This window comes from Heterodontus francisci, chromosome 18, assembly GCF_036365525.1.
Source record: "Heterodontus francisci isolate sHetFra1 chromosome 18, sHetFra1.hap1, whole genome shotgun sequence".
Taxonomy (NCBI): Eukaryota; Metazoa; Chordata; class Chondrichthyes; order Heterodontiformes; family Heterodontidae; genus Heterodontus; species Heterodontus francisci.
This window is the reverse complement of record NC_090388.1, coordinates 29712417-29734985: the sequence shown is the minus strand read 5'-3', so window position 1 is coordinate 29734985 and position 22569 is coordinate 29712417. Positions and strand designations below refer to the sequence as shown.

At 40.5% G+C, this 22569-nt stretch overlaps 1 protein-coding gene across 1 annotated transcript in view; it reads left to right on the top strand.

The window, feature by feature from the left end:
• The window catches only part of otogl (otogelin-like), a 215168-nt gene extending 192824 nt beyond the window's left edge, over window positions 1-22344 (top strand). The window contains exons 53-59 of the mRNA XM_068050050.1: window positions 344-522; window positions 5044-5145; window positions 6701-6820; window positions 14945-14990; window positions 18027-18098; window positions 21692-21771; window positions 22144-22344. Of these exons, the coding sequence (XP_067906151.1) occupies window positions 344-522; window positions 5044-5145; window positions 6701-6820; window positions 14945-14990; window positions 18027-18098; window positions 21692-21771; window positions 22144-22344 (800 nt within the window). The remainder of the gene's footprint in view (window positions 1-343; window positions 523-5043; window positions 5146-6700; window positions 6821-14944; window positions 14991-18026; window positions 18099-21691; window positions 21772-22143) is intronic.
• Window positions 22345-22569: the final 225 nt, after the last annotated feature.

The window sequence follows — 22569 nt, the reverse complement described above, 5'->3', positions numbered from 1 at the left end:
TTTATTGTATAAATTTATGATATAAATTAAGCCATGAAGAAATATTTACAAATTAAGACACAAATTGATAAAGTGCATTGCCTTGAAACACTTTGAATGTACTGTGCGTTGACTCTGGAAACTGTATCTTTTCAAATAACGTGACTCCAACAGTTTGACTAGCATTTTTTTTGTGCATTGTTAAATCCCAATATTGTAAATAGCAATTTGCTAAAAAGCTGATTTTTTTAATGAAGTAGTGTTAAAGTAATAATTTAAGCTATTTTACCTGACTAATTAAGATGGCAAAACAAATGTAATTATTAATTAGGATAAATACCTAATATATAAACTGTTGTTTCAGAAAAGGCTGATGTCTGCCTATTCCAAGATGTCACTGCGTTGAAACCTGGCCAGTCACTGTTTCAGCACCTTGAAGGTGACCGATGTTACATAGCAAATTGCTTGCAGAACACAGATCCTGCCACAGAGTCTCCTTCAATAGAAGTGTCAATAGTTAACTGTTCAGCAAAATGTGAAGCTGTAAGTTTATAATCATTAGTCATTTGATTTTTGAAAATTGCAAAACCACATGCAAGTGGGAAAAAAGACCTGAGATAATAACTCTCTATATAGTATCCTCATTGTCTAAGGGTTGCTAATCATGGCTCATGTCATGATATCACAATGGGGCAAGGAAAGCCTCAAGAACTACTTTAGTCAGGACAGGAATTGAACTGACATAGTTGGCATTATTTAGCACTGCACTCTAGCCAAACGAGCAAACTGATCTTTGAGTTAGCAACTCTGGTTTTCTACATTAAAGTTATTGCTCCCTAAAAGAATTACTCCAATCTGACTTCCAGCCACTCCCACAGCACTAAACATCCCTAACCCAGATCACAAACTATGTTCTCTGTAACTTTCACCATGGTGCGATATATGCCCTTGACCTCTCTACAGCCTTTGATCTGGTCAGCTATACCATTTTTTGCCAAAACCGCTTTCCAGTTGTCCAGTTGTGCATTGAATGTGATCTCTTGATTCCATTCTACCTATATAACTAGAGCCAGATATATCTCCAATGGCTTCTCTTCCCAACTCCAAACCATCAAATCCAGAATCCCCAGGGTTTTATTATTGACCCTCTCTTCTTCCTCATCTGCTCACTGACCCTCATGAGCTTCCACATGTCTGCCAATAATACACAGCTCTACCTCCCCATCAAGTCTCTTGACCCCTCCAATGCTTCTGTGCTGTCAGGCACTTGACCAATATTCAGTCTTAGATGAGTCTTAACTTCCTCCATTGAAACATTGGGAAGACCAAAGTAATTTTCCTTATCCTCAGCTACACCTTTCCCTTGTCACTGATTCCACTCACCTCCTCACCTACTGTCTCAGGCTGAACCAGGATATTTCCAACCTTGGTATTCTGTTTGATCCTGATCTGAGTTTCTAAACTTATATCCTTTTCATTCAAAGACTGCCTACTTCCACCTCCATAACATCACCTGTGCCTGTCCTTACCTCAGCCTATGCACTGCTGAAATCTTAACATAAGTTATTGCTGGATCTGGTGCTGGGAAATGAGGTCGGCCAAGTGGACATTGTGTCTGTGGGGGAGCACTTGGGTAAAAGTGAACATCGTATCATAAGGTTTAGACTAGTAATGCAGAAAAGCAAGGGCAAAATAAGGTAGAATGTCTAGATTGGAAGAGGGCTAATTTCAATTTGATGAGAAGGAATCTAACCAGGATAGAATTACAGGAAGAGCTGTATCGGAACAATGGGTTATCTTTAAGGAAGAAATGCTTCAGGTACAGGCTAGGAACATTCCAACAAGGGTGAAAGGTAGGGGAACCAAGAACAGGGCTCCTGGGTTGGCGAGGGAGATAGAGATGATGATGAAACAAAAAAAGAGGATGCATCATGCATGTCAGGTGAACTCATCAAGTGAGAACCAGGCCTTATACAATAAGTTGAAAGGAGGGGTGAAGAGGAAAGTAAGACTGGCAAAGAGAGAATATGAAAATAGAATGGTAGTCAACATAAAAGGAAACCCAAAGATCTTCTTCCAGCATGCAAATAGTAAGCGATTAGTAAGAGGAGGAGGGGGGCCTATTAGGGTCAGAGAGGGTAATATATGCTTAGAGGTGCAGGGCAAGGCCTTAATGAATACGTTGTATCAGTGTTCACTAAGGAAATGGAATTGCGCCCAGTTCTGGTCACCACACTTCAGGAAGGTGTGAGGGTCCTTGAGATGGTGCAGAGGAGATTTACCAGAATGGTTCCAGGTTGTAATTTTAGTTACAAGGTTAGGTTGGAAAAGCTGGGTTTGTTCTCCTTAGAACAAAAGAGATTGAGGGGAGATTTAATAGGTGTACAAGATTATGACAGGCTGAGATGATTTAGACAAGGAAAATCTGTTCGAATTAACAAATGGTACAAGGGGACACAGAATGAAAGTTTTGTGCAAAAGATGCAGGGGGAATGTGAGGAAGCACTTTTTATGCAGCGAGTGGTAAATGACCTGGAACTCGCTCCGCATAAGAGTGGTGGAAGCGAAGATGATCATTGACTTCAAGAGGAAATTGGATGGCCACCTGAGAGAAATAGACTTGCAGGGCTGTGGGGATTGAGCTGGGAAGTGGGACTGACTATATAGCTCCGTGGAGAGCTGGCATGGACTAATTGGGCTGAATGGCCTCCTTCTGTGCCGTATAAGACTCTATGATTTTATGTCTTAGTGATCTCTAAATTTTATTAGCCCAATGCTTTTCCTATCAGCTTTCCATCCTACATAGTCCATAAATTCCAGCTCATTCAAAATTTGGCCATATCTTATCAAGTACCGAGTCACATTCTATCATTCCATTCTGTCCTCGCTAACCTACTGATTCCTCAATGCCTCAAATTTAAAATTCTGGCCTTTCATGGTCTTGCATCCCTCTCCCCACAACAATCTCCATAACCTCCTATAACCTACAACCCTGTCAAACTGTCTATTCCTTTCTACCTGACTTCATTTGTGCTCTTCCACATCCTTTGCCCCACCATTATTGCCCATGTAATAAAAACAGAAAATGCTGGAAATAGTAAGTCAAGCAGCATCTGTGGAGACAGAAACAGAGTTAACCTTTCAGGTCAAAGATCTGTCATCAGAGTTCTGTTTTTATTTCACTTTCCAGCATCTGCAGTATTTTGCTTTTGTATTATTGCCCATGGGCTGAAATTTATCTTGTCGCTGATGTAAATAGCGGCGGCCCGCGCTTTGTGAAACCGCCGCAATATTAAACGTGATGGCTTATTTAAATGGTCGGGGTAGACCGCCCACCCCACCGAAGATGTGAAGGGGGCGGGCGGTCTGTCCCCAGCAATGGTGTCAGCAGCCTTTGCGCAGGCGCTGACGCCATTTTTAAAGGGCTTCAAGCCCTTCCATTTAATTTAAATTTTTAAAGAGAGTTGTTGGAAAAAAAATTTGAAAAGATTTAATTTGCCCCTCTCCCATCCCCCAATAACCATGTAATTAACTACTTGTCCTCTCCCCCGCAAACACTTCCCCTGCCCACCTGACCTTCCCCCCCCAAAGTTCATAAACTTTAATCTTTACCCCTTCCCACCATCCCCTAAACCAATGATCTTAGTTTTACTGCATTCCCCCGGTCCTGCACTGAAAAGCTTACCCGCTCCCCCCTCCCCACTAGTGTCATGCCTAGGGTGCCCGGACGGGGACCTGAAGGCTTGTGGTTGCCGGCCACCGTCACCAATATCACTCGGGAATGGATGGCGGAAGCGGGTAAGTCACTTATTCATTAATTTAAATTAATTTAAATATTTAAATTTGGCTCCCATCACCGAGTGGCGGGTGGGGGGGCAGGGGCCCCCACGAGGCGTTTCCGCCGCCGGCAGTATCGGGCTGGGCCTTCCCGGTGTTGAGGCATGTGTCTGGCCTCTGCCGGCGGCATTTTCCGGCCCCCCTGCCACGACTCCTGACGTCGGGGGTGGGGTGGTGGGGGGGGGAGGTCTGTGAAATTCAGCCCCATGTCTTCAGCCATGTTGCTTCCAACCTCTGAATTCCTCCCTAAGCCCTTCTGTTTCTAAACTTCCTGCTTCTGCTTTAAGACTCCTTAAAACCCATCTCTTTAACCAGGCTTTTGGCCACCCCTCCTAAACTCTCATTCATTGACTCAGTGTCCATTTTCCTCATGGCTTGAAAGCACATTGGAACTTTTTAATGTTAAAAGTGCTATATAAATATAAGCTGTTGTTGGCTTTTTTCAATTAACTTATCATTTTTTGTGAATATTATTGATAAATGTAGTTGTTATAAATATGAGTTGTATTTGGTAATCTCTTTAGAATATTCCCATCAGAAGAAATCTTGTCTTCTAAGGACAGCTTTGTAAAATGTTGTAAATGCAAGTACATTTTATAATCTGATAACTAAAGGAATGTCAGGTAAATTTTCCTTCTATAGAAAAAATGCTGCCTTTAAATTGTTGATACTCCTGGGCAGTCAAAGATGAACTAGTACAAATGCAGGTCAGGCTTATGCTGACTGCTTTACTATTATGTGCTAAACTGCAGAGGAGAAATGACTCCTTTACAATGATAACAAATTTGTTTTTCTGTAACTGCATTTAGAGTATAACAGTAAATTGTGTTAACATTTATTGATATTTTGTATTATTCAGATGTAAAGCTGTTATTCTCAAGAACTTTTATTGTAAATATATCAGCAGTATTTTAAAGATCTGATATAAGTCACAGTACACCAATGATATTATTGCACTGTGCACATCATTGCACTTACACCTTCACTGTACTTATGTGTCATCATTAGTGATTAGCTTTGTCAAGCTAATGTGAACAAGTCTACAAAGTAGACTATTAATCACAAATAATGTAATTTATGAAAACACTGAAACTTAAAATCTTTTGATTTGGTGGCATTTTCTTATTGGCTTTTTTACCAACCCTATAATTTTTATACATATGAATCATTCTTGCCATAAAATTGTGCATAAATATGCACTATTATGATGTTTGTATTAATCAACAGCATCAAGTCTATGTTCCTTCAACTGATCCTCATGTTTGCTGTGGAACCTGTAAGAATATGTCATGCACTTTTGAGGAAGATGGGAGCATTGTTTTGTATAATGTAAGTTTATCCACTGTATTATGTTATCTCATTGTCATTTTCCTTTTCATTTTATGTAATCCAAATGTAAATCATTGCTTGAGTAGGTGGGCTGAATTTTCTGGTGGGTGTCAGAGCCCTGACATCGGGCCATATGGGGGTCCTGAGTTTGCCCATTTTGTCAACGTGCGGCCGGCTCAACCTTTCAGGAGGTGTCCTCCTAATTGTTCGCCACTGTGTTTGCCATCCTATTAAGGATGGTGGACAGGTTCTCAAGGCTGGAAGCTCAATCAGAGAGCCCGTAGCTATGTCAGGCTGGCAGCCGCAATAGGAGAGGTGGGCACTGCTGAGCGGGCAGATGAACATGAGGACACTTCAACATGGAGGCGTCCTTTGTTGCCTGCAGTGAAGTCATCAAATAAAGAGGCCTGAAGTTGATAGGTCCATCAGGGTGGAGGGGAGACCCTTCTGCAGGAGCAGTGACAGACTGTGGTTTTGGCCTTTCATCCCTGTGGCCCCAATGGCCACCCAGTGTGGCAACAGGAGGCTGTCTCAATTGAGCTGGCAGCCTCCACATATGGCAAAGGGCCCTCCAATGTTGGGAAAATACCAACGCTGTCATAAAATAGCACCTAAGTGAGGCTTTAATTGTCCTAATTGGTTGCCTGGTTCCCAGTCTGCCCCTTGGAAAGTCCCCCAGAGGTGGAAATGTGTCAGGGAGCCATCCTGATGTGTCTCTACCCCATTTTCTGCCCCCCCCCCCACACACACCGGGCCCCCACCTCGAAACCTGTTTCCACGGGGCCAGGAAAATTCAACCCAATATGTTCAGTGAGAAATGTAAAGGTTTGTGTAAAAGCTAAATCTGTGGAATTGTGTGGTCTTGAAATAACCAATAATTGGGTGTAAATATGGACATAAAGTTGTAAGACCTGAAGTAAATTTGAGTGATTTTATTCAAATAAGAATAGTTCCCATTAAACTGCATGAGGCGTTAGATGTTTACTGGCATACCTATCCTTCCACTCCATAAAGAACAAAATTTGATGCATATGTTGTCCTTTATACTGCTGCATTTCTCCCACAGCCATATCTAAAATATAGGGATTTGAAGCTAGTTGATTGATTGATCCTTCAATTAGAAGGACTTTTATTAATAATACAGAAGGCAACCTAAGTTTCTTGATCTGAAATAGGACAGAGAATGTAACGCTGAGGTGTGTCACAGCAAATGTGATGAAATTATGTGCTCAGTGAACCATTTTTCAGATATAGATTATAAAAACATATGGATCAATATTTTTAAAATTCTAAAAAACAGATATAAGAAATAAAGATTAAGATACTTCTGCTGGGCAACTTTCAGAAGAGAAAACTATTGGATATTTTTTATTCCCTATTGATCTATTTATCTTACTGTATATTTCAAAAATGTTAATTATTTAGTACCTTTTGAATTATTGCTTGAAGTACTTCCTGGTCATTGTAAATGCTAAATTAAAAGTTAACTGAGAAAAACAAATGTTGACTGTTTAAAATATTTTAGCTCACTTGTACTAATCATTTTTCATTCCAGGCAGGAACATCTTGGGTTTCTAACTGTATCAGATATGAGTGTCTGGAAACTACTGTTGGAGTTGCGATGCTTGGCACAGGAATTGTCTGCCCACCATTTAATGAGACTGAATGCATACAGGTTTGTATGTCTGTCATGATAGCAATAACAAATCCCTTCTGCATTGTTGGTAGTTTGGGGAGGTTTTCCAGCTTTTGGAGTAGGGGCAACAACTAGTGAGTGGGCTACATTTGATTACATAAAACTGCAAGACCTCCACATAAAGAAAATCTAAACATTGCAAAGCACAAAAATGCTGACTCCCCTTATAAAAAAGGCCTCATGCACAAAAATCTAAATATCCCCTGTAAAAATTGGCTGGCGGCTGTATATAAATTGCTATTGCTTTTCACTTCCTGGTTGTTGTAGGATTGCCTTTAAAAGTGATGTCCCTTTAAGATCTATTATGCTAATGAGCTACGTGCCAGGACACAGTCATTTGACTACAAGCCAGAGTCACTCTGCAACTGTAACACCCAGAAGAAGGTTCTGTAAATAGTTAGCTCTGTACAGTATATAATATTTCACAATGACTCCTGACAACATACAGCATATGCAGAATGATCGCAAATGTTATCAGTACGTGTGAACGTTTGCCAGCTTGCCAGCATGAATGTGCATATGTGCGCATTGACATTATCACGCAATGAAGTCCTCACCCCTCAATAGCTGCGATCGCTGGCTCCATTCTCCCTAACAGTACTCCTCGCCTTCCCACCATCTCTGCTGCAATCGCCGCTTGCAATTACCAGTTCCATTCCGCCTTGTCACTGCCTTCTGTCAGCCACTCACTCCCGCCCACACCAATTCCGCCCTCGGCTGCTCGCTCCCTACCTCGCTGTTTTCCCTAAGCTACTCGTTCCCACCCTCGCCCATCCCCCCTCAGCTGCTCGCTCACGGCCTCGTTGCCTCTGCCCCTCAGCCGATTCCTCCCTGTCACACTGCCTGAAGAAGCAGCGGTGGAGGGGTGGGGAATGAGCTGTCATAGCGGCAAGGTGGGGAGCAAGCAGCCAATAGGAGAAAAGCGGCGACGCTTGGAGCGAGCAGCTGCGGGGGTGGGGAAGCGGGGAGCGACCAGTCAAAGCGGGAACGAGTGGCTGAGGTGGGGGGGGGGGGGTGTGGGCAAGTGGCGAGGGTGGGAGCAAGTGGCTGAGGGAAGGCAATGGCAAAGCAGGGAGCATGCGGTGAGCAGACGGACGCGGGAGGGAGCATCAAATAGAAGTGCAATGGCAGGAGGGAGCGGGGTACTGTTGGGAGTTGGATGGAGGCAGCGATTGCCGCCATTGAGAGGATTTAGGTTTAATTTGGTTTTTTGTGACAAATTGAGCATGCCATCTTAATTACTGGCAGCTGTCTGAGGTGTTGCAGACAGTGAATTTTCAGTGGATGAAGCTGCATTTGCACACGTGCCAGTACTGTGCCATCTAGCCAATGCAACCATAATATTTAGCTTTAAGAAACCTGTTTGAGAACTTCAACCAACTGGACTCCACGCATCTCATTTATGTTGCATCAGACAACATAAAAGAATTCACTATATGGTGGCAGCTGTGGTGAGGAAACAAATTCTAAGCTGCAAGACCACAGGTAAAACAGTTCTGAAAACAACCTTCCTACAGCCACTGGAGAGAAAGTTAAAACAAATTACTGGCTCAGACAGTAAAAAATAGGAACGTAACTTCAAGCTGTAGAAGACAGAGCTCAGAACGACAGACTGCAAATAAATCGGGTGAGTCATTGTGCCTATGGGTGAGGGATACTGCTTTAAAAAAACAACTTTGAAGTCCTTCAAAAAATTGTCTTTTTATAAAAGCTTCGTGTAAAAAGAAACGGAAGACCCAACTCCTTTTCTAGGCTGATCGAGGTCACCGCCATTACAGGCGGCATCCGTTAGAAAAAACGTGGGGAAACCCAGATCACTGCAGAGCCTTCTTCCACACAGCCAAAGTTGTAAAAAAAATTAAACCACTCGTGTGTAAATTCATTCACAAAGCCACAGTAAAAAAAAATTAAAACTACTATAGCCTGAAAAATATGAACAAACTCCAGCAGCTAGTGAGCAGCTGTGTAAACAGAACAGGCTTAAGTACTGGAAGCAAGATAAACATACAGCACAAGCAAACATCTGCTCCTGTCAATCAAAGCAGCTAGTCTAAATAACAGACAGTTTCTTAAAGGGGAAGCACTGCTGAACCACAGAACAGGAAGCAAGTTTTAAGCAAAAGAACAGCAGGAAGATGGAAACCAAATTTCCCAGCATGAACTGGAAAGCCTTGGATATCCTATCCAAGTTCCAACTGTTCAAACAAAGAATGCAGTTATACATAACAGACCACGTAATTGTAGAACCAAAAAAACAGGCTGTGAAAATTCTGATAGCAATTGGAAATGAGGGATTACACAGAATTAAAACCTCAGGCTTATCTAACGAGGACCAGAAAAATCCGGCAAAGATATGGAAAGTGTTGGAAGATCAACTCCAATTAAGAGTGAATTTTAGAATTCACCGCCTGGAATTGATGTCCCATGGGCAACAGCCACAGGAATCAATAGACCAGTCCATCAGTAGATGCTGTAGTAAGGGCAATGAATGAGACTTCTCAGAAATTGAGCTGCCACACCGAATAATGGAGCTAGTGATTGTATCAAAACCCATTGAAGCATTTCAGAAAGATCTCTTGGGGAGAAAGAAAGGTCACAGCATTGATGCACTGCTGGAAAATGGCAAGAAATATGATGCCATTGGAGCTGGACAACAGCACCTGCAGCCAACAGTATTGGCACGATAGCCAGATTGAAAAGAGCAAGAAAGCTGTGTGGTAAGTGTGGTTGGTCCCTCTCACCGTAAAGTTGTCCTGCATTTCGTGACCTGTGCACGGCGAGCAGTGCAAAAGGACACTGGGCCCTCCTATGCAAGAAATCTGGCTCCAAAGACTCAGCCAGAAGCCACAGTAGGAAACAAGCAAGCAGCAAGTAGAGCGCCAGAGACCGGCATAAACGCAAGCCCATACACCAAGTCCACAGTCAAACAGCTGGAAGCTTTTACCACTATTAACATCACATGCCCAAAGAAATCTGGCAAGCATACACTAAGGGTCAAGATTGACACCGGAGGTAGTGCAAATATCCTACAAGTCTGAAAATTCAAAGATATGTACTGGAGTCATTGGAAATCAATGATACAACCGACAACTGCCAAATTATCTGCATACATGGGTCACCCAATCCTTTCAGTGACGCACTAACAATGCAATGCAGCTATGGCAAGTTGGCATGGAAACATTCTACCTTATAGACATGAGTGGACCAGCAGTGGCAGGACTATCAGCATGTAAGGACCTCAACATCGTGACTATCCATGAGGTCATCAAGGTACCCATTATAGCAGAAGAGACCAAGGGTACCTGCATTGAGTCAGTCCTCGACCTACAACAAGTGTACCTGGACAAGTTTGATGCCATAGGAGATTTCAAAGGCGATTCCGTACTGCACCTCAGAGAGGATGCGATTCCGTCAATCAACACCCCCCCCACCCCCCCCAGAAAGTGCAGCGTTCACATACAAGAAAAGCTTACGCGAGTTAGATAACATGGACGCAATGGCATCTTCTGTCGTGTACATCATCACACAGACTGGTGCAGCTCAATCATGTGCGTACTGAAGAAGGATGGAGCAATCAGGGAATGTCTAAATCCAAGGCGTCTAAACCTCTTACTAAAGAGATGCCCGCACAAGATTCTGACATTAGAGGAATTGACTCACAAGTTCACAACAGCCAGATTCTTCTCCAAGTTGGATGCTAAACATGGATATTGGTCAGTACACCTAGCTAAGGAATCTCAAGAAGTCACTACCCTCAGAATACCATTTGGAAGATATTGCTTCCAGAGACTACCCTACGGCTTGTCTGTCAGTCAAGATCTGTTTCAGCATCATGTGGACAGAATTATAGAAAACGTGCCTGGCTGCATATGCATTGCTGATGACGTTTCAGAAACGTTAACTCTGCTTCTCTCTCCACAGATGCTGCCAGACCTGCTGAATTTTTCCAGCACTTTCTGTTTTTACGGCACGAGACACTGTTTATTGGCCAGGGATAAACAGTGATATTGAAAGGTTAGTGAGGATGTGCGAGGCATGCCAGAAGCACCAGCCACAACAAGGCAATGAACCTCGACACCCTCACAAAATTCCGTCAGTCCCTTGGTCCAAAATCACCACTGACTTGTTTTCCGTTAATTGCGACGACTTTATCTTAGTCACTGATTATTTCTACAAATTTCCAATTATCAGACAGGTAAAAGACACTTCAAGTGTGGTTGTCGCAGACACATTGAGTGCCATATTCAGTCTATTCGGTGCACCTGACAAAAGCATTTTGGACCATGGGCCACAGTATACGGGCAAACCTTTCAGGGATATGTGTGCCAAATCGGGTGTAAACCATGTGACATCCTCATCAAAATTACCCTAGATCTAATGGTCTTGCCGAGCGAATGGTTCGCACAATCAAATCACTTATCCTGAAGTGTCGGACAACGTAACAAGTTTTTCGTGTTGCCATGCTCCACCTCAGAGCTACACCTATAGATAGGGGCTTACTGTCACCAGCAGAGATCATGTTTGACAGACAAGTGCAGATGACTGTGCCAAGCCATCATCTGTCCAAATTCTCCGTGATACAGTAGACACTGCTTGAAAGACAGGAGAATGAGGATGGTGCATGACCGACACGCAGGGGCAGAACTACCTCAGCTACATGTAGGACATAAGGTCAGGGTCATACACCCCACAGTGAGAACATGGCTCCCCACAGAGGTATCCAAAATTTTCAGTAAGCCTAGGTCCTTTGAGATTACAACACCTAATGCAGCAGTTTTGAGAAGAAACCGTAGCCAACTAAGAGGAGTGTGTAATACCCAAATTGCACACAGTGGACTCGAAAGAACATATTCTAACGATGAGGGTATGACAGAACAACAGGACAACAACCAACACAATGACAACATGCCTGCAAACCCAAAACAGCCAATGGTGACATCCCCAGAAGGTTATACCATTACCAGGTCTGGAAGAATTGTCAAATCACCGAAACAATATGTGGACTTTTAAGCTTCTGCATGTGCAAAATTCATAATCTCTATATCTGTGTAAATGATTTGATATCTAATTTTATGTGTTTAGCATGTGTTTATGTCTTTTAGCATACAAGACTTATCATTGGAAATAAGGGAGATGTTGTATGATTGCCTTTAAGAGTGATGTCCCTTTAAGATCTTAGTATGGTAATGAGTTATGTACCAGGACACAGTCATGTGACTACAACCAAAGTCACTCTGCAACTGTAACACCCAGAGTAAGGTTCTGTAAATAGTTAGCTCTGTACTATATACAATATTTAGCTTTAATAAAGCTGTTTGAGATCTTCAACCAGCTGGACTCCACACATCTCATTTATGTTGCATCAGACAACATAAAAGAACTCATTACACTGGTCAGACCTGTTCTAGCCTGATCCACAACACTCTACTGTGTTCCACTGTCTCTTTTACACAATCGTCTTGTCCTCTCCTGCGGCACCATGTATGCTTCCACCCAAAGTGTGAAAACACAGATGATTCAACCTCATTTCTTTAAATGAACTAGGATGATTGGTAAATGCTAATTGGTACCAAAGGACTGGTCCTGATTGGTCTAAGACCAAGAGTTGAGGCTGAGTATCAGAGATGCTTAACCTATTTTGTCAATATTTATGGACTCCAAACATCCGAAGAAAGGCTTTGGACACTGGTAGAAGTATCTACACAAGGCAAGACCTTATCCATCACTGGCACTGCTGAAAGAGAAAGAGGGCAGAATTTTCCCTGTGGTCTTCAGGACCGTAACGTCAGGGTCAAATGGGGGTCAGAAGCCTGCACTGTGGGGAAACAGTCACCCGGTAGGGATTTTGCCCAAATTTGCTAATTCATGGCCCAGAGGGTGGGTTCTTCATCCAATTGAGAATGTTGGGTGGGCTCTTGAAGCTGGAGGGCCAATAGGAGGCCCTTCAGCACTGAAAAAGCAGCAGGCTGCCTTTTCAGGTAAGTAAGAGAGGGGGGCCTTGAGATTGAGGCACCCTCTCTCCAACATTTTAAAATGTTAAAATAAAAAAAAAACCCTTAGCAGCCAGGCCTCCATTGTGTGTGGGGAAATCCCTGCAAAGTGTGGCCTGCAAATGCTGCTGAAGCCAGTTAGGAGTAGAGGGCCTCAAAGCCTGCCTGGAGCTCTGGTGCCCCGGTCTGCTGCCAGGACGTGGCCTCGAGGCAGCTGGCCTGTTCCCTGACCCCTCCAGGCGCCTGGAGGTCAACTGGAAAATTAAATGACCTTTAAAGTGCCTTAATTGGCTACCTGCTACTTGTGGGCAGGTAGCTTTGCCACCCCACCATACCCCATCCGACCTCTGGGAAAATGGTCTAGGCACAGGATGCTGCTGGCAAACTAGCACACTAGCCAGCGGCACAAAATTCCCTGTCCACCCGCCTCCATGCTCACCCACATCGGATCCTAAAAATTCAGCCCAGTAGGACAGAACCCAGCCCAGTACAGTTATAATGCTGCACTGTGTTGGCCTGCAGTAGATTGCAGAGCTGAGCAACTTTCAAACACAGAGATTGTGGCACAAAGATTAACTGCAGTGACATTAGCATACATTGCTACAAATTCCAGAATATCAGATATAAAGAAAGATGTCAATAGGATAATAAATCCTGGGCCATCCTTCGCAAGCTCCCAGTATTACAATCTTATTGGAGATGGGCACAGTTGCCCAAAGAAGAAATGAACTATGTGCAGGGTAAAGGAATTTGCTAGCCACCTTTTGGACATCCCTAATTCAAAGTATATAAAAATCATGCACTATTTTAGCTTTTTAAAAGAATTAACTGAGAAAACAAGCCACTGAACTAAAATTGCAATCTCAAATTATTTTGCATCATTTTATAAATTATTTGCTTTTTTGATTGACCAACAGCAGTTGATCAGTATAGCAATGCACAAATAGTTTGCAGTCCTGTGAAAATATATACATTGTTTATTAAACATAATGTCAATGTTTGAAACTAGCCCACAAAATTAACTTGTTCTGGACCTCTTATCTCTCCTGTAACAATATAAATTAATTGGTAAATCCTGACAGCCTCCTAACAGGTTCTCCTTGATGAGGGGGTGGGGGGGCAGTGGGTGTATCCTCCTTTATGGCCACTCCAAGGCCCATGGAGGGGCTCACAGTGGCAACAGAAGATGCCCTGCCCCAATCACCAGGGCCTGCCTGCCTGCCTAGCCCCAGCACAGTGCTTAAAACAACTCACCTTGTCTTCAAGCCCTCGGCATGGAGGTATTCTCTTCTTTGTCCCTCTGATCGGGCCGGCAGGTCTGAGAGGTGGGCTGCTACCCTCAGTTGGACAGTAATATTGGCAGTGGCCTCTTAATTGGCTGCCACTGGTAAAACACTGCTCAGGTCCCGCTACCCACCTATGTGGTCTCGGGTCTCCCTTATGGTTCCAGCGGCAGGACCACTTAACTTTTGAGAAAATTCAGCCCTTGGTTTCTATCCTTTTTAAAGCCAACAAGTTACTCCCCTTGATTTATTTTTAGTTTCCCTTATGCCACAGGTATTTTTTCTTTATTTAATAAGTCTGCAATTTCATTATTGCCAATTACAGTATCAGCTGCGTCTATCTTTAATGGGCACAAATTTTCCTTGGCCATTCTCTTCCTCTTGGGAGAGGTAATTTTGACTTAATATAATATAAAATGGGTGATAGTGAATAAGTACTTTGTTTTACATTTCTCCTGATTTTTCTTTTCAGTTTTCTCAAATAAGCCATCTTGTCTGAGAATGTATATGATCTGATGCAGTAATGAAGACAGATGTGATTACAGTTCTTAAACATATCTGTCTTCATTACTGCATTTTTGAAGAGTTTCTAAAACCACTGTTAAATTATGCAATTCTCTGTTTCGTACATCATTTTTATTCAACATACAATAGGCTAAATTTTCACCTTTAGTGCTTCTGGCATGGGACTTCATGTGTAAACAGCACCTATTAAAAGTTTAGGCCAGTGTCCCCACAATCTTTTGTCCAAAGACGAAAATTTAGTGCAATGTCTTCTCTCTCACAGGGATCAGGTTTTCCTGATTATTTGTACATTTTTCTTTTTGCAGAAAGGGGGAGTTTTAAAGCTTTACATGGACGGTTGCTGCAAGACTTGTAAGTGAACAAGGCTGCATATTATGCTTGTTTGGCTTTGGTTTTGGATAGCTGTGGTACAATCCTGAATTGCTGGGGAAATGAAGGCGTTAACAAAAGCATGTAGTGTTTGAATCAGTCTGAACAGCAATCTGTTAATATTTTAACCAACAGTTGTGAACGTTTTGTTGCACTGCTTATTTGGGCTGCAGTATCATAAATGCAGGTTGCTGATATGGTTAATCTCAAATTCATTCTGGAGTATAACTGTTAAATAAAGAAAAGAGGAATGATGTATTCTAATCCTCTTTTGAAGTGTAATTTGGGAATACTATTCAGTGTCGATATGGAAAGGAGTAACATCATCTCAATTCAGTTTGAAAATATGAAGTCTTTTGGCAGAATTCTGAAAGGTAATTTTGAAGTTTATTTTTATTATGCCTACATAAGTATTTTGACCAACGACAGTGCAGGGAAAAGCAATACATGCAGTATAGAGGTTCTTGTTAACCTGTCAGGTTGCAATTTTCAATAACCTTTGGTAGTTGGGAAGTAGAATGCAATTTTTCATGATTTCTTTTCATATCAATATTTGGTTCTTTATTTTCCTTGCTTTAATCATTTATTTCCATTATTTCTATCCTATTTGTGTATCCTGTGAATTTGTTTATTTTTTCTTGTCACTTTTTTTAGTTTTATACAGTTTTGTTTATATCACATTTCCTTTCAAATCTTTTTTTTTATGTCTTTATCGATTTTTTTTGTTCATTAGGTAGTATGCTTACATTTTCATTTAGTGATAGACCTACCTCTCAACTGTGCCATTTTAATTGGGAATCCCAACATTAAAAGCACCAAGCCAGTAATATCAACTTATTTGCCAGTTATACAGTTAAATACCTTCCTGAATCTAATTGTTGGAAAGATTAAGTTTGAGAGGTATGGTGGTGGCAAGGTTAATGACCTGTCAAATTCAATGAAACATATTGGGGTCAGAATCCTAAAACCCTGGAAGAGAGGAGATAGAATTAGGAGAGCAAACTAGCTTTGCCGCATCTCTGTCCCTTTTTGTCACAGTTATGGCTACGTTATGGGAACGGATACATAATGCATGAGTTCCTGCCATCTGGTATTGATAAAGGCCTCAGGGAGAGGAGGGTTACAATTTAAATGGTCAGTTTCAATATGACAACCAATTACAATAGAGAAACCACATAAATTCAAAATGGGTCATTTAAATTTTTTAAAAATATCTTCTTGTGGTTCAGCTGGCCAACTGACAGCCCATCTGAAACTATGTACACACTTGCTGTTCTCTGAGCTTGACCCCTTTACAGCAAACTTGAACTTAAAAGCACACTTGAAAATGTATTTCTATTTCCTTAATGTGGGAAAAACATAGTTAAAAGATTTAGAAACGTCACAGTCTCTGACCTCAGAAAGTGTTCCAGGGTCAGGGATGCTAATAATAGGTGTGCATAAATCCTGTCCTGCAAAGAACCCACCACCGTTATAGCAGAAAGGGAATTCTAGACCATTATTGTGTAGATTGGAACAATGTAGAACATGAGCTTTCATACAAAACTGCAGTCTGAACTCATTTCCCAGCAATGCACTTTTGGTACAGAGGCAGCCACAGTAGCCTCGCTATTGTGCTTGTTAGCCCAGAGATGGGATAGAGGGAGTAGGACAGCTGGGTTAGTAGCAGATGAACACAATAACGAGGAAAGTAAATTGGAAATAAAACTTTAAAAAGTAATGAGGGTACATGAAAGTTCAGACTGCAGTTTTGTATGAAAGCTCATGTTCTACATTGTTCCAATCTACACAATAATGTCTAGAATTCCCTTTCTGCTATAACGGTGACTTGCATTTTCTTTTGTTTTATTTTCCCCTTTTGGACTGTCATTTTCCTTCCTTTCTGCTATTGTTTCATGTTTAAGTTTCAAGGGTCTTTTCTCTTCATTCTATTTTCCCTAATTTCACACTGAAGCTTTATTCTTAGCTTTATTTTTCTATTCCTTTTATATATTCTTTATGTTCCTTCCTCTAATTGTAACTTTGTGTCTTCCCAAATAAGAAAAAATGCAAATCTTAGACTTACAGAAGTACGAAACATATTTGAAGAAAGTCATATAATAAAATAAATGCTCACTTCATATCTGTACATTCAAATATTATATATAATAATGGATTGGTCTAGCTCTTCATTAAATTGATCAGTTTAGTGTAAATGTTCTTAAAAGGCACATTTGAAAGGGAGGATAACTGGATAAATTGAATGTACAATATAATTCATTTATACTAAATGTGAGCAGAAAGAAAAGAATATGCCCAACTTTTACAATTTTATCATTTTATCTGAGCAGCAGTGGCCAAGAAAATACAGCAAAGAAGCTGTACTGCTAAGAACTGAGACTTTATTTTATTTATGTCTTTGGTCACTGAAGGTCAAAGGTTATGAATTGGGCTGATTTAAACAGTATTCTCGGATGGTCTTGAGATAGTTGTGCCACATAACATAAAATAACACTTATTATCTGTGCTATTATAGTACAAAGAAAACCATAAAATTGTAAGAGTTGGACATTTTATTATAAACTTTAAGGTAAGTTTAAAATAAACTGATCAGACCAATGAAGGTCTACAGAGTACAGCCCAATGTATTTGAATCTTCAACACCCCTAATAGAACATATGCATATTCCAAATCCTTTCTAAAGGAACCAGTTTATAGAAACACAAAAACTGTTATACTTCAGAATTATGTATATTGTTTAAACCAATGTGGCTGCAGAGAATGCACCTAAATCCCAATCACCTGCTTACATGTGATTCTTTAGTGTTACTTTGATTTATAAACATGCCATCACTGACTAAAAGCATGTGCACTTGAATGGCCTTTCAAGTTCAACACCAGCTTGTGTTCATACGCATTCCTTTATGACATAAACATATTCTTATATGCCAGCTTGATTTAATGCATGCCAGATATGTAATATTTCAATGTAATTTATACTGTTACTTTATATTAAACTGATATTGATAATTCTGCCAGGTTCTGGATTGGGTTTATTACCTTTTACCATTAGTCCAGTAGTCCCAACTGGTAGTACTAACTGTGACACAGGTACTATTCCCATTATGTATTTTCTTTATAATTTCAGTATTTTTCAACAACAAAATGTACAATAAATCTATTATATGTGAAATGCATGGTATAAGAATTATTCACAGCAAGCACAGAACGAGTTTGATATGTTACGTAGAATTATATAGAATCTACAGCACAGAAGCAAGTCATTCAGCCTAACTGGTCTATACCAGTTTTTTTACAGTCCACATAAGCCTTCTCCCGCTTGAACTGTCTTTTTCTACCTTGCCTCCATATCCCTCCATTCCCTTCTTACTTATGTATGCATCAACCCTCTGTTTGAATACATCAAGTCTGTGTGCTTCAACCAATCCATGTAGCAGTAAGTTCCACATTCTTACCACACTCTGTGTAAAGAAATTCCTCCTGAATTCTTTATTTGATGTTAGCGGGTATCTTATATTTATGCTCCTTTATTCTGGACTTACGAATCAGTGGAACACTTTGTCCACATCCATTATCTGACTCCATTATAATTTTAAAGACCTGTTTTAGGTCTCCTCTTAGCCTTCTGTTTTCCAGACAAAAAAGTCCCTACTCAATCTTCCCCTGATGTATCTTTTCAATTCTGGTAACATCCTTCTAAAACTTTTCTGTAATTTCTCCAAAACCTCAACATCCTTTTTGTAGTTCAGAGAGAAGAACTGTGCACTAAACTCCAAGTATGGTCTGACAAGCTTCTATACAAATTTAACATTACCTCCCCGTTTTTGTCCTTACAAAATGAACTTCATTATATTGAATTTCATTTGCAATTTATCTGCCCACAAACCAAGCCTGTTTCTGTGTTCCTGTATTTTGGTGCTGTTTTGTGCATTATTAGCTATATTAGCTATATCCTCCCAACCTGGTATCATTTGCAAATTTCAACACTACAGTTTCTGAGTCCAGATCATTTATGTGCATGGTGAACAACACTTCCCACTTTCAACCAATCTAAGAAACTTCCCTTAACTCCTATTCTCTGTTTTTCTTCTTTTGTAGCCATCTTTAAATCTATTTTGCTACTGAAATGCTGAGTCCAGACGCCCTTACCTTTGCCATGTGTCTCTTGTGTGGTGACTTATCAAAATTGTGTATGTGTTGGGGATAATGAATAGATATCAGTGCAGATTTCTTCTTATAGCACTTGAGCATAAAGATTTGCCCAGGTAGAGCACTTGGAGGTAAACTGAATGGGAAGCATTGCATGCTTGTAATGGAGCCTGATTAATTTTCCATGCAATTCAATTCATGGATGGAATATCAGGCAAGCTTTACTATGGGCATGACATCCTCTAAACCCAATTTACTTCCATATGTTCTACAACCAAGCATGTTAAGGAGAGAATCAACACTATGATAGTTTTGTAGGATTATACTTATCATTCTTTACTCCTCAATCACCCTGTCTTTCAACTAACAACAAAAGACTGCTCCCTTGTTTCCTCTTCTATCATCCATAGGTACACTTTGAAGGATGTGCACCCATGCACTGAAATGAAGTCCTCTGTCATCACTTCACCAAGCAAATAAAATTATTATATATTTCTTTACATGGAGGCTGTGATGGAAGTAGAATTCCATCCTGCTTCATATTATTATTGTCTGAATTGTGTTTTTTTTTCTCTGAATTTTAAGATAGGTATGGCATCACCGACTTTCTAGGTCACTATTTCAGTGAGTGAGTGGTAAATGTATGTAACAGTCTGCCTAGGGAGGCAGTGGAAGCAGATGCTGTCGATTCCTTCAAATGCAAATTGGATAGATTTTCGGGAAATAGTATTTTGGGTTGGAGGGTATAAATAATTTGAGACATGGCAAATGTTAAGTGCAGAATGGTTGGAAAAAATGGTGACTTTTGACCGATGGTTCCCAAAGCTTTCCATCATGGGGGTTTTATTCACCTCATGTCTGGGTTTGTTGTAGATTAATTGATGGAGATTGATTGTCATGATTAGTCAACACCTCCATTATCATTGTATCATGTGACTATCAGAATGTCAGAAGTGAATAAGATGACTGTGGACATCTATTCCTATGTCCCTACATAGACAAATTTTGTGAGTAGGAAAAACTATGGTGGATGGAGCTTAATCTAGAGAGGTGTGATGGTATCCAATTTGGATCCAAGATAGACAAATCAAACAATTTTCATAATGGCTAAAGGTTAGAAATTGCTAGTCTTTATTTCAAGGTGGCTGGAATACAAAGCAGTGGATGTTGTGTTGCAGTTATATAAAGCTCTGGTTAGATGCCATTTAGCGCACCTCAGGAAGGGTATATTGGCCTTGAAGGGGTGCAGTGCACATTCACCAGAACAATACCGGGGCTAAAAGGGTTTTATGCTGAGGACAGATTGCATAAGCTAGACATATAATAAAAACAGAAAATCCTGGAAATACTCAGCAGGTCTGGCAGCATCTGTGGAGAGAGAAACAGAGTTAACGTTTCGGGTCTGTGACCTTTCATCCGAACTGTATTCCCTTGTGTTTGGAAGGTGCATTGAGGTTTTTAAGATGATTAAATGAGTTAAAAAGGTAGACAGGGAGTAATTATTTCCTCTGGTGGGGGAATCAAGAACGAGGAGACATAAAATTAGAGCTAGGCCATTCAGGGTGACATCAGGAAGCACTTCATCACACAAAGGGTATTGGAAATCTGAAACTTTCTGCCTCAAAAAGCTGTTGAGACTAGGATGATTGGAAATTTAGAAACGGAGATTGATAGGCTTTTGTTAGGCCAGGGTATTAAGAGTTAGGAAATCAATGTGGGTAGATGGAGTTACAATGCGAATCAGCCATGATCTAATTGAATGGTGGATCAGGCATGAGGGGCTGAATGGCCTACACCTGTTCCTATATGATGAAACAGGGTTAAAAGATAAAACCAGCTATGAATTGGATTAAAATTATTTGCTTATTAAATAAAGATTGGTTGTTACTTATTTGAAATCATTAATTTAGTAAACATTCTGAAGTTAAGCAGTTCATTGTGGCATAATGTAGAATAAATCATACGGAAAAGAATCAAAAACAGTTTTGTTTTTTAGTCCCCTTCTAAAGGAAAGCAAAAAAGGACTTGCATATATATAGCACTTATCGTATCTACATCACGAACCACTTCACAAACAATTGCTTACTTTGAAGTGTGTAACGATTGTATGTAGGCATATGCCTACAAAATGTTATAACACTTTATGATATGAAATGATTTTGAATATGTAAAACAACCAAACCAGAAAGTTCTGTTTGATAGCATTTGTAACTGGAATAGTTGTAAAATAATAATTGCGGAGTATGAATTTGTCATGGTGCTCATAGTTGTTGTCACATAAATGAACCTCTATTACACAAACATTTTAAAGCAGCCAACTGAGATTCGACTTGATGCTGATTACTTTAATTCTTGTTTTACTATGCACTAAAATTAAGTAAATAAAAATAAAACCTTTTGCATAACTGGTCTATTTTCTATACATTAAACAAATAAGAGCACAACTTTAAGTTAATGTTAACATTTGATTGCAATGTTGTACTAATGAGTTTTGCTAATATTTCAGACTGTTTAATGTGTCCATTTATTACTAGGCAAAGAAGATAGAAGGCCTTGCCGGAAATTAGATGTTAAAATGATCATAAGAAAAGATGACTGCCGCACCACTGGCGCTGTATGTATAACTCCACCTTTTATTTGCCATTACTGCTTAAAATAAAAATGTAGCTTTATAGTGGCAGTATTACATCCAATTCCACAAGCTCTTTCAGCAAAGGCACAGAAGTAGTTGTAGTGACCTCACTGCTTGCTTGGCAGGACCAGACAACTTACCTCTGACCCAGCATTAAACGAGGGAGTGCTTAACTCAGTGCCACACCACAGGGTGCATGTGATAAGCACTTAAGAATATTAAATGCCATTATATTGCTAAAGAAATGACTTAGGACATTTAAAGAAACCAATGAACCATTCAGTTTTACTGTAAGAAAAATATCTCCTATTAATTAAGTATCGAACATTCTTCATGATTCTTAATTCTTTCCAGGTCATTGTGGCTTCTTGTGATGGTAAGTGCCCCTCCGCTATGATATTCAATACCAATATCAACAACTATGCAAGATTCTGCAAATGTTGCAGAGAAGTTGAGCTCACAGTTCAGACTGTGCCACTTTTCTGTGCCGGAAATGCTACTTGGATTGACTTTACGTTTCAAGAGCCAACAGACTGTTCCTGTCAGTGGAATTAAACAATTCTTATTATGATTCATTCATACTATTGCATCATGGCCTAGAAATTGGTTGATGCCCACCTAAATAAATGGGCGCCTAAGTATCAGTATGGCAGACAGCGTGTATGTTTCACACTGGAAGTGAACTGGCCACCATATTGGTGAAGGCAAAAAAAAAGGCATCTAGGGCCTGTTCTTGAAACCGGCATTGGTCCCCTTGCATATGCTATGCATATGCAAATA